The sequence below is a fragment of the Opisthorchis viverrini genome (assembly GCF_000715545.1).
Source record: "Opisthorchis viverrini unplaced genomic scaffold opera_v5_49, whole genome shotgun sequence".
Lineage (NCBI taxonomy): Eukaryota > Metazoa > Platyhelminthes > Trematoda > Opisthorchiida > Opisthorchiidae > Opisthorchis > Opisthorchis viverrini.
Window position 1 is genome coordinate 1,120,835 of NW_008751705.1, and position 12,975 is coordinate 1,133,809.

General features: G+C 46.2%; 1 protein-coding gene across 1 annotated transcript in view; it reads left to right on the top strand.

The window, feature by feature from the left end:
• The window catches only part of T265_03433 (hypothetical protein), a gene marked incomplete at both ends in the record, with an annotated part of 36,044 nt that extends 28,113 nt beyond the window's left edge, over positions 1-7,931 (top strand). Inside the window, 2 exons of the mRNA XM_009167917.1 lie at positions 5,713-6,250; positions 7,365-7,931. Coding sequence (XP_009166181.1) covers positions 5,713-6,250; positions 7,365-7,384 — 558 coding nt within the window. The remainder of the gene's footprint in view (positions 1-5,712; positions 6,251-7,364) is intronic.
• Between the last annotated feature and the right edge of the window lie 5,044 nt (positions 7,932-12,975).

Here is a 12,975-nt window from a genome sequence, read left to right on the forward strand (position 1 = left end):
GACAAAGCTGGTTCGCTTCCCCTACTTTCTCTGTACAGAAATGGCGGTCATAGGCCAGGCTCAGTAACTGACACCAGTAACTAACTAAATGCGGGTTGAAACAAACCCGCTTCGTGTTTAACTTGGCGGTGCTGATCCAGGTCATCAGCTGCACCGTCCTTAGAACGGCAAAAAAGTCGGTGCGAATTTCGCAGTTCGTACTTTCGGGTTTCCGAACAAACTGATCAAGCGACATAAGTCGTTGCTGCTGCATGAGTTGACTGAGAAGTACTGCACGAACTAGGTTGGGTTTCCTATCGAATGTTCGGATGTTTGGGACACGCCTCAGATCTTTCGGCTGTGTTGTTCACAAAGCAGCTAGGCTCCACGACTTCAGGTACCGACTGATTTGGTCTCTCACCGAAACTTCAGTCTGCAAGCCAATTTCACCTTTCCATGACATCCTTATGAGTCGCATAAAGTCGTGCCTTGCTGCGTCTATTACACATGTCAATCTTTATTTAACTTGTTTCGTGGTTGGAACAAGATGCTTTGACGCCTTCAGCCTCTTTCTTGGGCATTCTCCTCATGTGGAGAACTTTGTACCGCCGGGATTGATCGCTCGAATTCACTGACCAGAAGGTCCGTGGTTCGAACCTTACTTCGGTCTTGTGAGTGGTTTGCTATCCACCCCCTAATTTTGTTATGTAGAAACTATCAATGGACAACCCGAACTAGATGAAACATTTGCAGCCGCACTCGACCAGTATGAAATACCTGGTGGCTCACCTCTACTGCCAACCTCCAGAAGCTTATCATTATGTTTGCAATCTGGCCTGTGTGGTTTCTTGGTGTAACCAAGACACCCCGAGGTTTTTCGGAAGTTTACTTTCAATGCGGATCACTGATCGATCACCGAGACTAAATTTCTAGAGTTTGTTGTAATCCTCTCTGTGTATGGTTGAACGTGCTTCGTGATGTAGCTGCTACTCGGTATCAGTGGCGTTCTTTTTGTCGATTTCTATCCATATTGCCTAGTTGAATGTCTGGAGGTGTAGGCACCCCGGAATGATTGTGGTAGACTAGCTCCAAATTGCTTCCCTATCCCTGTTTTATTCTTTCCTTCATAATAATGCTTTCAGGCAAATAACGGTTATACCAGGGCGAAGCATCAGTGCTGTTGATGGTGATTATGATTTCTAGGGTGGTACAAGTAGTTGATTGTCCGTTTCGCTGTTATTCTATTAGTGAGATTGGTTTGAGTTTCTAGAACGGAATGGAACGGTGTTGGTGCGTTTAGAAGACCGGTTTACATCCCACGCTACGAAAAGCATGATAATCTGAGTTGGATGGTCACGTGATTCGCGACAGTTTGCGCGCCTTCACAGCGCTATTGTTTAACCACATGGAGATTTGTGTACGATCCTCCATTTTTACGTAGCTGCACTTTAACAGAATGAGCAATGTATTTCATAATCATCATCAAGGACAGGACTTGCGGAAGCAAAGGTGGCGTTAGCTTGTCAGTTGGTCCACGATGGGCTAGTGCACTGAACAGTGGTTTCCAGTTCCAATGTGGAACCTGCTTGTCATTGATCGATCGTAGATTGCACGTGTTCGAAAACAATGGTGCTGGAGTGCATCGAATCTATTTCGGTAGTGCGTCCATTTGGATGATGGTTTGATTTAGTCGTGCTAGTTATGCTCGATCTGTATGTCAGTTGATCTGTTAGCTTCCGCCCTCTGTTTGTCGGATCAAGCTCTGATTGAAGAACGGTACATACGAACTGGAAAGAAACAGGGAAAGTTTAACAACCAACCTTATTTGTTTCTTGTTGGATTTGGTCACCATGGTTGACTCCCTTCGGTAAATATAGGTATTCACTAACACCACACAGCCAGTGAAGTTGTTTATCCCCAACCACTGCCCGCCAGACAAATCCACTTGATACTCATGAAATGGTGAGCTGGACCTTATGCCCCGTCTTGTGGATTAAGCAAACAGTACTTGTACCCAAAGGTCGTATGCATATTGACACCTCTTGTAACAATAACGTACATTGAGCGCATTCCCCTGTCACTACTACTGTCCACTGGAACGCACAGTACTTGCACGTGGTTGAGATTTTCCTTCTGAAAGACCAGTGACCAAAATGTGCCACTAAATGGGCAAGTATGCATAGCAAAATAAACGTGGTACTGCGGACGTGTGCTTCCTGCAGACGGCACCGCAATCCTTTTGTCAGCCCTTGGATTTCTTTTTCACCCACTGCGACATATCAGAAGGCTTGAGATAGCCTTTAATTGAGACAAAGCAACATCTGTACAGTTCTATTTCTATGATCATCACGAAATTTTCCAGTGTCACGTTATAATTTGTGCGATAGTGCGAGAAGCGCCGAGCTAAAATTCTCGATCCTGATTGGTTCACATTCTGACCCATCAGTGCCTGACTTCGTGTGGTCCGTGGCCAGTTGGCCTCATATCCGTCCCAAGGAACGTGACGTTTGGTTACTAGAATAGCTTGATTCCGAACACGTAGGAAGCCGAAATTGCGAACGCTTGAGGGTATTCAGATATTCGGTTTGACTACGCCGACGATGAGTGATTTATTGATAGTCACAGGCCAACAATAGATGTGATATCGGGGCCAGCACGCTGAGGATACATCGGTTCCGTTTGCAACGTTGCTTAGAAGACTAGTGAATGCTGCTCTCACGCTGTGCAGGTATGGTCACTGCGTTTCATCTTGTACTCCATTGGTTCAACATCTTCCCACGGAATGACCTTAAAGGGCGATTAGGTTGCACGTCGGGTATTCGCACCTGACTCTGAGTTGGATGTGCACTATTCCTAGGACCTGATTTACCCCGAATCCGTAGCCTATGTGTGCACATTGCCTGTCGTAACAGTGTCATGGGAAGAACCCCAATGAATAGGGTGAATACCCTTTCAAATTTCCGCTCACCCCCATATGTTTGCCAGTGTTGTATTTTTTTTTGAAAATAGTATATTTTCTATTGATTCCAGTGTACCTTCCTCCGTCTCTGTTACGGTCTCATTGTAAACTAGACTTCGAACTTACAATTTGATCTTTAGTTGCGTGCTGAGCGATCTGTTTGTGGTGCAGCATTTCTGGATTGACAATAAGCCTGCTTTCATAAGGGCCTCAAATCTCTCCCCTTTGGAAAGTAAACCTGCAGTTAAATGCTCATCCTGACAGCTGTGAGGCAGTCTGATATTTACCCGCTTTTCCGACTCAACTCTTGGAATCGTTTTATGACTTGGTGTTGAATACACTCTCTGTTGTGAGAATTGAACCTTCCTAGTAGAATCCTCAGTAGCCTTTTATAACATTAGAAGCCGCATTTATCGAAATTCATAATAGATTTTATTACCCTGCTTCTTTCCCTCCAATACTCCTTCCAACCCAATTTTGAACTGTCGCCGGTGCTACCAGATGTGCAGGCCTCTCGCATTTATGATGTTCGGAATGCATTCGTTAATCATTCCAACTAATATCCCCTTCGACTGGACAGCTTTTGGGTTCACGTGGGCCTTTTATATAAATGTCTTGACCTTTTTATCAATCAGTTAAATGATACCCACGGTGTTTTTTTGAAGTCCACCGAAGTAGTTGGCCACGCCCACGTGGTATTTTTTCCGCCTGTTGTGTCGCAATGTTTGCACAGTGGGTGCCACGTGACTTGAGGCAAACACAAAGGTTTCAGTTTTGCCAGGTTGCCTTCTTTACCTTCTTTACCAAACCTTTGAACTGCCATTAGCTTTGTTTTTGTTCCAGAGATTTATGTACCGGGTTGCATTAATGCCGTTTTGTAGAACACACCCGCCATTCCTATCATATTAGGTAACATTGGGTTGGAAGCACAGTGCGCCGCCAGTCGGGCGGATAAAGGAAGAAATAGGCAAAATGCTCGGGTTTTGAGGATGCATTGGGGTCACAGCGGGCTATCATATGGATAAATAACAAGACGGTACGATGCTGGGTGAGCCAAATACGACCAGGTGGCGGACAAGGGTGCAGCCGTTTTACTGGCGCATTATACTATGGGGCCATCACTCGACGTCGCGGTTACGTTGTTTCTGTGTGGCTATCCTGATTGGACATCTTCGGGTGACACCGATCCTGCTAGTTTTTGACTCTAATTGTCCTGTAGCCGGCAGGACCACAACCTTTCATTTGATCATCTGACAGTCAGTCAGCTGCGCTATCTGGGCTATCCAGCGTTCGTCTTCGCGGATACTGTCTCGTCTATTTGCTTCAAGTTGCTATTTTTTTCGGTCGCTGTTGGCTGCTTTTCACAGTAGTTTGATGTTGATAGTTATCATGGTTGTAAGCTCTGCTATTCGGCAACGGCTTTCGCGGGGGGTGGGGGGCATTGTCGTGCTTCCTACTTGCCAGTAAAAATTTAGCCACAGAACAACAACGACAAAAGACAGCAAGAAACTAACCAGAACCTCTCCACAACTCTAAACATAGCATAGTGCTACCAAGCATTCGTAACAATAATCGTTCAGCTGTAGTTTCCCTCTGGTGCCTACTTGCGCGCCGTTCGAAGAAAGCACGAGAGCTGCAATACCGCCAAGTTGCCCAAGCCTAAACAGGACCTTCCGCTCAGTAAGTTCACACCTTAACCACTGAGCCATCTCATTCGGTGATTGGTCAGCCGGCTGTTGATGCGATTCTCGAGCGTGGCATTTCGCCTGCAAGCGTTTTGTCAGTAATTGAGCCGTCATTGCGTGCTTGAGTGGGAGCTTTCTCTCCACCTGCTTTTGGGAGTATCTGATGTCCCTTGATGTGTTTGGTGGCTGTACCTTTACTGGTTCGTCGTTGGTTTGTGTTGCCCTGTAGTCTCTTCTGTTTAACTTCATTTGTTACTTCCTTGCCTTCTGTTTTTACTCTTCTCTCTCTGTTTGGACTGGTCTGTTCTCATTTCGTGTCGTGTTGGGGTCTTATCTTCCTGAGTTTAATTAATCGGTTCTCTTTGTGATGACCGGTTAATCAAATACCTCCCTTTAGTAGTTTGTCCTTTGTTCAACTTGGTTCTTCGATTGTGATGCATATTTCAATCAGAGGTGGTTTATCCGGTATATTTGGGCTCCTAAACCCCAAACAGAAGTCGAGAACCACTAAAATTGGAAGGTACCTTAGTAGTCATTCAAATTTAAGCAGCACACACCACAATACAACAAACATCACTGGAAGTAGCCACTTGCTAAAACACACAGTTAAGTGAGAAGTATCCACCCAACCGCGCGTTCATGCTATACTCGATTGCTGACGAAATGAAAGCCAACTATCAAGCTCAGCCAATAAACGTGGTCGAGCTGTCGTATTTCACCAGCTGACTGTCACACAGCTGGACTCACGATTAGTTGGCAAACTTGGGTTATTTCTGCGACGTGAACCCCAACTGCAATGTAGTTGTCATCTTCCTCTGAAAAAAAACAGAAAGACGTACCAAGAGTTATCCCTCCTTAGCGAAACTCTACTAATGAGTTAAGTCACAGGGGCCCAACTAAAAGTGTAGACTGTAGTTTCAAGCATCCAAAAAAGTAATCAACAGTTTATAACAGGTCTATAATGAAAGCTACTTAAGAGCCTACCTTACAAGTGACCTTGACCATTCTCATTACATAGTGGCTTGCATCCTTTCGCATACCAAAACGGCCTAACTACCATCTAGCAACGATTCATTCTTTCTTACTTAGATAACGAACAAACTGGATTTAAAGAATCCACACTTCCGTTACAACGGTTATCCGCCCGCCCCTCCTCCCGGTTCGCACACGCGGTCGCCAACTGAGACCTACTATGCTAATCTGTGTATCCAACAACAGCAACAGCCACTTCAGGTGCAAACTCCACAAGCCACTACATGGACAATCCCTGTTGGAACGGCAGTCGGAACTTCGGTACCCGCAGGCTCCCTGGTAGTGAACGCCACGCACACGACTAGCTCTGTCCCGTCTGTCGGTGGCAATGTGGCGGAACAACAATCCATGCAATTATCCCCTCAACCACTGGTTCCTCCCGCATCTGCACACGGAATCCTCGGTTCTACTCCGGCCCCCGGACAGCAGCAACAGTCATCTTTAGCGGGCGCACCTTCTATCGAATCCAGCTGCGCGGCAGGACTAGCCACTGGGATCTTCTTCAATCCGACCAACACTGCGCTCATGACCGGTGTTGATGATGGGTCCCCGGGATTAATTCCTATCGGGCACTCGACAAACGGATGGCGACCAGGTGGGTCACTCGGCCGTATTTCTCCAGTTGCGTGTTACATCAGTGGTCTGTTACTGGTCCAAGGTGATCTCCTTCCACACTTTCAGCCATACCATTCCATTCCAACAGTGGCTTTACTCCTAATAATCCTGCTCCATGTGTCTTCAGCTTCCAAGGCACTTTGCACAAATTATTGTTTGCCACAAACAATGGACCGGCTGATCGTTCAACTGTTTGATACTAGTGGTCGACAAGCAATAGGCAAATTACTCTATGCACGGTGACTTTCCCTATGCTTAGCAGCTGCCACTGTTTCGTATGTTTGTATGTTCGCTGTTGGCGAATTACCCGATTCACTGATGCTGTCCCTACTCTTAGCAGCTGCCACTGTTTCGTATGTTTGTATGTTCGCTGTTCATTAGGCACTCCTACTCTCGGCCTATCTAGGTACGGTGTGATAACATAGATTAATGCACGTCGTTTCAAAGGTGCCTACACAGATCATTATTCGTTTGCTGGTCATATTTGTTACCTCTTCAGCTGATTGATACTCAACAGACCAGTTGTTTTATCAGCAGCTAACTGCCCCTTTTAGGTCTCTTGCGAACACTCATTCGGTTCAATCGACTCAATCTGGCTGTCCGTTTTGTTCTACTGCCACCTACTTGTCCTATGTGAGTTAATGGGCAACACAGTTGGAACATATCGTTTCCATTAACCTGGTCAAGGCAACAATGTATTACCTAGCCTATGTCAGCTGGAGACTAGTTGGATCCCTCACCATTCCTCAGTCAAAACGCGGTCACATCAGCCAGATTGAGAGGTGTTCACATTGATGGACAGACTGTGCCTGTCTATGTTGCACGACGAACTGTCAGACACTAAAAATGACTGTTAGACCGAGAGCACGTGCGTCACCACACACAGACTTTGTCTCTTCAGTTCTCATTCTCAGTAACCGGATACCTGTCAATAAAAAAATGGGAGCGAGGCTGGAGGCGCTTTTCCTATCCGAGCGGTACTCATAAAACAATGTTCCTATCGTAGCATAGTCCCCTGAATAAGTCAGAAGTCTATGCGTCAACCATGTTCTTGACCTTGGTTCATTGTTGTTTCAATTTTTTTCATGTTCTAGGGACATTCGCTATCGAGTAACGCCCCATTTCAACAGTGGTGCGTCTGAGAACCTGTCCTGCTATTTGCCGAATCCCGTCCAGACGAAGGAGTGTACCGTTTCCGTTTTTACTTATATCGGGGGCAATAACTGCGTTGCTTCCTCCCTTTTAAAACACGTGGTCTTTTCCACACTTGCTCTTATCATGTGCCCCCCATTCCGTGTCTCCCCCCCTATTCACCGGTACGGTAAGGTTCACTGTTCCCTTGCTTGATTCTCCTGTTCCGCTGCCTCAGGTTGCTTGCGCTCCGGAGCATACTGATCTTCGATTGTATTCAATGGTAAACTATTTAGTCCCGGTATCGTAGTGATCGATTGTCATCGTTTCTCCCTTTTCCAGACGCACACACGCTTGCCTCGTTCCGTTCCGTTCTCATGTATGTTCATCTACCCCATGTTTGCCTCCACCCCCTCACCCCCAGCGTAGCCCAACCGTTTTGGGCTGATTTTCGCTAATCCCGCACATTTATTGGGACTGTGCATTCTAAGATTATGGATAAATCTGGCAAAAATGAAGTTGAATTTCCGTTCCATCGTTTATTCAAATAATTTGTGAAATTCGGTCCATTGTGTCTGGGTAACGATCAGGTTGGATAAGCGAAAAGCCGGGTGGTTGGATACATGGCTGCTTTGTTGAACCTAATGGGAGTTACTTATTTGAGCCAAGTTGGCATCCCGCGTGTCTAGTTCCCGCAATAAGAGACATGACGCAGTAGTTGAGGTTGAGCACTAAAAAATTGCAATAACAGCGATTTATGTCTATTTGGATGCGATGAACCATGATGTCCCATTACATGAGGAAACGGTTCAGGTACCATCCTGAAGGTGACAAACTGTTCATACATGTTGGAAGCAGTCAGCAATGAAGGAGGCGCAGACTGTGCCAATGGATATGGGAAATTGATCTGGTTATGGTTGCCTATTAGCCGTTTAGTGTTTGTGTGTATACCTGGACTGGCTTACCGCTTCCCCGAAACACCACTCATCTCCTACAGTGTTTCAGTCGTGATATAATCTTGAGGCAATATCATTATCAAGCCGTCCTACTGATCTCATACTTTGGATGAAGCGCTTGCCGAAGTCGTTCAGTCTGCTTGAACATGATGAACTGGGGACCAGTGGTTTTCAGCGTAGTTCCGAATTCCGGCTCTACTACAACCTGACTGTAATCGAGTCAATTCTAGTTGTTTGTTTAAAGTCGTCCGTGCGCTAAAAGCGAAACCCCTAAACTAAATGAAACGGTAAACAGACTAGCCTGTGAATTATCTATTAAGGCACAAGTTTGGGCATCGTTTTCGTGTCAACGGGGGGTGCATGTGCCTTTTGTTTCAGGAGCAGGAGGTTTGTTGATCCGGTCCAAAATGGAAATATGTAATTGGATTGACTAAGATCCTGGATCCGAAGCTGGACGACGCACCGCCGTGATCCCGGAAAATCTATCAGGAAAAGGCTTCGGTTTGCTCCTTGCACAAACAATTTTCCTGGATGCGTTCCGAACCAGGCGGTTGTTTGTTTACAGTGCCCCGATTGTTTATTTCTGGAGTAAATGGAAACTGACTAATGTTGGTCTTCAAGTGAGGATTACTTAAATGGATGATCGGCAAGTATTGATCCGGGTTCGGACTGACGTTGGCTGGATTGTATTGCGTTGTGACTTGTTGGTTCCGCGGTGCCGCCTACCCGTATACACACGTCCGGCATTTCATTGTTGTGTTAAAGTTGGCTGCCAGTCCATTCCAATGAAGTGTATGCTTGCTCTTTCGGTAATAAGCCCCAAGTCACCCACTGATGAAGTCCCGTAGCACTCAGCTTCACAGCAACAATGCAATGTGACAGTTGGGTGATTCTTTGACGCCGCAACACCGTTTGTTTTTGGTGTAATTTAAAACCCATCTTTAGATTCTGGGCGGTTCAGTGTTTCCGCTAGTTTACACAGACCCCTAGTTAGAAAGGAGGTCGACAGAGAAATCTCTACTTCTGGCACTTTGTCAAGGTACGGATGCCAGTTCGAGGTAGCGCAGCTGTCAAAAAGTTCTCAAGTCAGGTCAAGTAATGCAGGTTACGACGAGTTTTTACCACACAGATTTAGGGCGGTACCACATGTAAATGATTAATTGACTCGGTATACATAGAAAAAGTCGCCTAACAACCACATGTAAATGATTAATTGACTCGGTATACATATACATACTCGGTATAGGAAAAAACAATCTTCCAGCTGTAACACCCTTGCGGCGCCTAGCTCTCATGCTACCCGAAGGAAGTACGACGGCTGGGATACTCCCAGGTTGCCCAAGCCTAGACAGGGGGAGTCGCGAGACAGAGGTCGGATTCGAACCACAGACCTTCCGGTCAGTGGATGCTCTGCACAAGTAGCTGGGACGTACGGTCATCAGTAGTGCAGTAGAATGAACTAATTACCGAACTAAACCGGATTATTTCCCTTGGGTATACTCGTGGGTTTGCCATTTGTTCGAGTCCATGGATTATGCGTGGCTTTTGTTAGCGAACGGTGAGAAACATCTGGATTTGCGACACGAATTAGGGACAAGCATAACAATGTTTGCTCATTACGACGCCAACGGAGGCATTCTGATTGTTGAGTCTAACTTGACCTTATGATGCTTCCCATTCGTTTACTCACTCTGCCTATGTACTTTTGATCTCCAGTCGTTTTGCCTACCCGTACCCGCCACTCACCTTGCCTCAGAGACTGTCCTTTCTGCTCTGTGTGTGAATGTGCGCTGCTGATCTACTTACCCATGCGCGTTCAGTCCCGTTTGCTGAGCCTGCCTTGACTTGTTCCCTCATGCGTTCCGTGTGATCGCACGTCCAATGAGAATCACGAGACCGTCGTCGGGAGGGACGACCGCAACCCATGCTTCTGAGTCATCATTCCGCTCGCCGTTGTTTGGTGTGCGGCGTTGACACTGCACTCTACCGGTCAGTGACAGACCTGTGAACTTGTTAACGCTACGTACGTGAACAATTGAGGTTTGTTGTACACATTTGCTTACCCTCGTGTAAATAGTACCGTAGGATTTCGAACCCAATTCTTCCTTTTGATATTTGGGATTGTCGAACCTACGCGTCACTCAAAGTTCCGTATCGGAAACCTTAACACCGATTCACTGATGTGAGACCCAGTCACTATTCGGATCGGGTAGACCAAAGCAGCCTTTGCTGATTTCCAATACCTGTTACACCGAAGTATCCGTCGAGGGCGTAGTACACCACGATGGAGCCATCCATACTGACTTGTGGATCAACACTGTGGCCGAGGTGCGCAGAAGATACACGAAAGCTTTACGTGTTCCCGAACCGTCCCTCAGGTCTGGTGAAAGGATTAGATCAGAAATGCTGGGAATGTCACAACTCTTCTGTGGCAGGCATTCGGGGGTTACGCGAGTTAAGCCTTCTTGTTTACATAAAAGCGGATCCTTCAATTTGCCTTTCTTGCTCAACCGTGTGTCGAGATGATTGAAAAGTGATTATCCCACGGATTGACAAAGAATAAAGACGTCGATTGGCAAACACAGCTTGATGGACACCTGCCTGAACGAAGACCTCTATGTGTGACACACCAATGAACCCGACAAACAGTTCATCAAACCAGCCAGAACGCATAGTTTGTGAGAAGTGGATATTTCCCATTGTTTTCATCTGTCCTCTTTATTGTTTCTTCGTGTGTCACGACATTTTCTTTGGTATTGTCTACACACGTTCATCCTCTCACGCCTGCGACTTACAGTTAATCTGACATATTGACATCTCTCAACTTCCGTTTTCCGGCTGTCTGGATGATGCCGGCCAAGGGTACCCAGTGTTCTGGCCATGATCCAGTTTCGCAACCAATGGTGACCCTGCATCCAAGCCACCAATCTAACTGCATGGACATCCCACTTTAGTGCGTGGCGGTCTCGCCTTTATTCTCGCTTTCTCGATTAACAGAACTATAGCAGCTGGAACCAACATACCCTTGGTACGTGGTTTGGAACGGAATAGTCGCAAGAGGTAAATTTATCACAAGTCTGTTTCCAATATCGTTCAAAGATTATCAATGAGAGGTAAAACCTTCAACCAAGCGTGGAGATTGGGGGAAACTGAAGCTCATTCTTCGTAATTCATGCAAACCTAGTGTCGTTTAACATACGCGTGAGAACACGGGTAATATGGCGAAAACATGTTATCCCAGTTTGCTTGCCAAATAATTCTGTGCCTATACCAAAAATCCGCGCACAAAGTGTGTGGTTGAAGGAAACGCGCAAAAACTGACGAACAGGATCACTTCAAGGGCGTGTGTGAATTGGTTACGGCCTATAAAGTTTTGCTTATTCGCTTAAGTACCTGATTTCCCATTTGTTAACTGTGAGATGGACCAAGTGGTTAGAGCACGAATTTACTGACCGGAAGCTCCGTGGTTCGAACCCGACCTCAGCCTCTCGACTTCCCCTGTCTAGGCTTGGGCAACCTGGCAGTATCCCAGCCCTCGTGCCTCCTTCGGGTGGCGTGGCAGCTAGGCACCGAAAGAATGCTACAGCTGAATGGTTTTTATTTTGTCTCATTTTCAGAAGCCTCAAAGGAGTTCAACTCGGCGTTATAGTCGACGCCCCATCTTTCTACTGGTGATATGACTAGTGTGCCAATCATCATTGTCGTCTGAAACTTTTTCTTGTTAGGCCGTGCTGTTTCGGGACAACACAAACATGTTTGCATTTTTCTTGGAGTCGCCAAAACACAATTTAACTCTTCGGTCTTACAGCCATTCGTGTTGAACTCTGAACACTATTCGGGATGTTTCCAGTTAATAATAAGTCGGTATTCACTAAATCCATAAGGTGGGTCTTGTTTAATTAGAGATTCTTTAGGAGAGACGTCGAGGACTATTGATCTTCCCTGGAGCACACAAGCCTTAGTCACCATCGGTATCATCAGCTTCAGCGTCGAGCCGCGTCTGTGAACCATTCGCTCATTTTACTGACGTGTTAGGTAAACGAACACAATCATAAAGAACTGCATACAGAAAAATGCAGGAGCAGAATCGGGGCTATCGAGAATGAAAGTGAAAGTTGAGACTCCTTTTGTTCCAGGTCGTCTTTACAGCCTCCTCATATCAGAAAGTGTCCTCGGAGCGTCGTCTTTTAGTTCCAAGTGTGACAAACGATATCTACCGATTTCTTTATGCGGCCAATGCCTTGATATGTCGTGTCCGCGCCGTCGCCCTTTTCTTTAGTTAAGTTTAGGTTCCGTAATGCAGTCACCCTCTTGACATTCGAATAACGTGATGTGGCCGGTGGACACCGCATTTTCAGTAGGTCGGTCACTGAACGCGCTTTTAGCACAATTACGGTTACGTGTCATTTCACCGCTGATCTGATCAACCAGATTGACAGGAGCCAGCGGCGGAGACAATGTTTGTCGGAAGCTGAGAGGTTACGTGCATCTCGGAAAGCGTAAAAAGGCTGGCCGTACATTGGCTCTAAAATCTCTGCCACTGGCAAACGACTCCAAGTTATTTTTTACTCCAGAATAGACCTTTGGAAGGCACACAACAGTTTGCCCATTCTTCAGA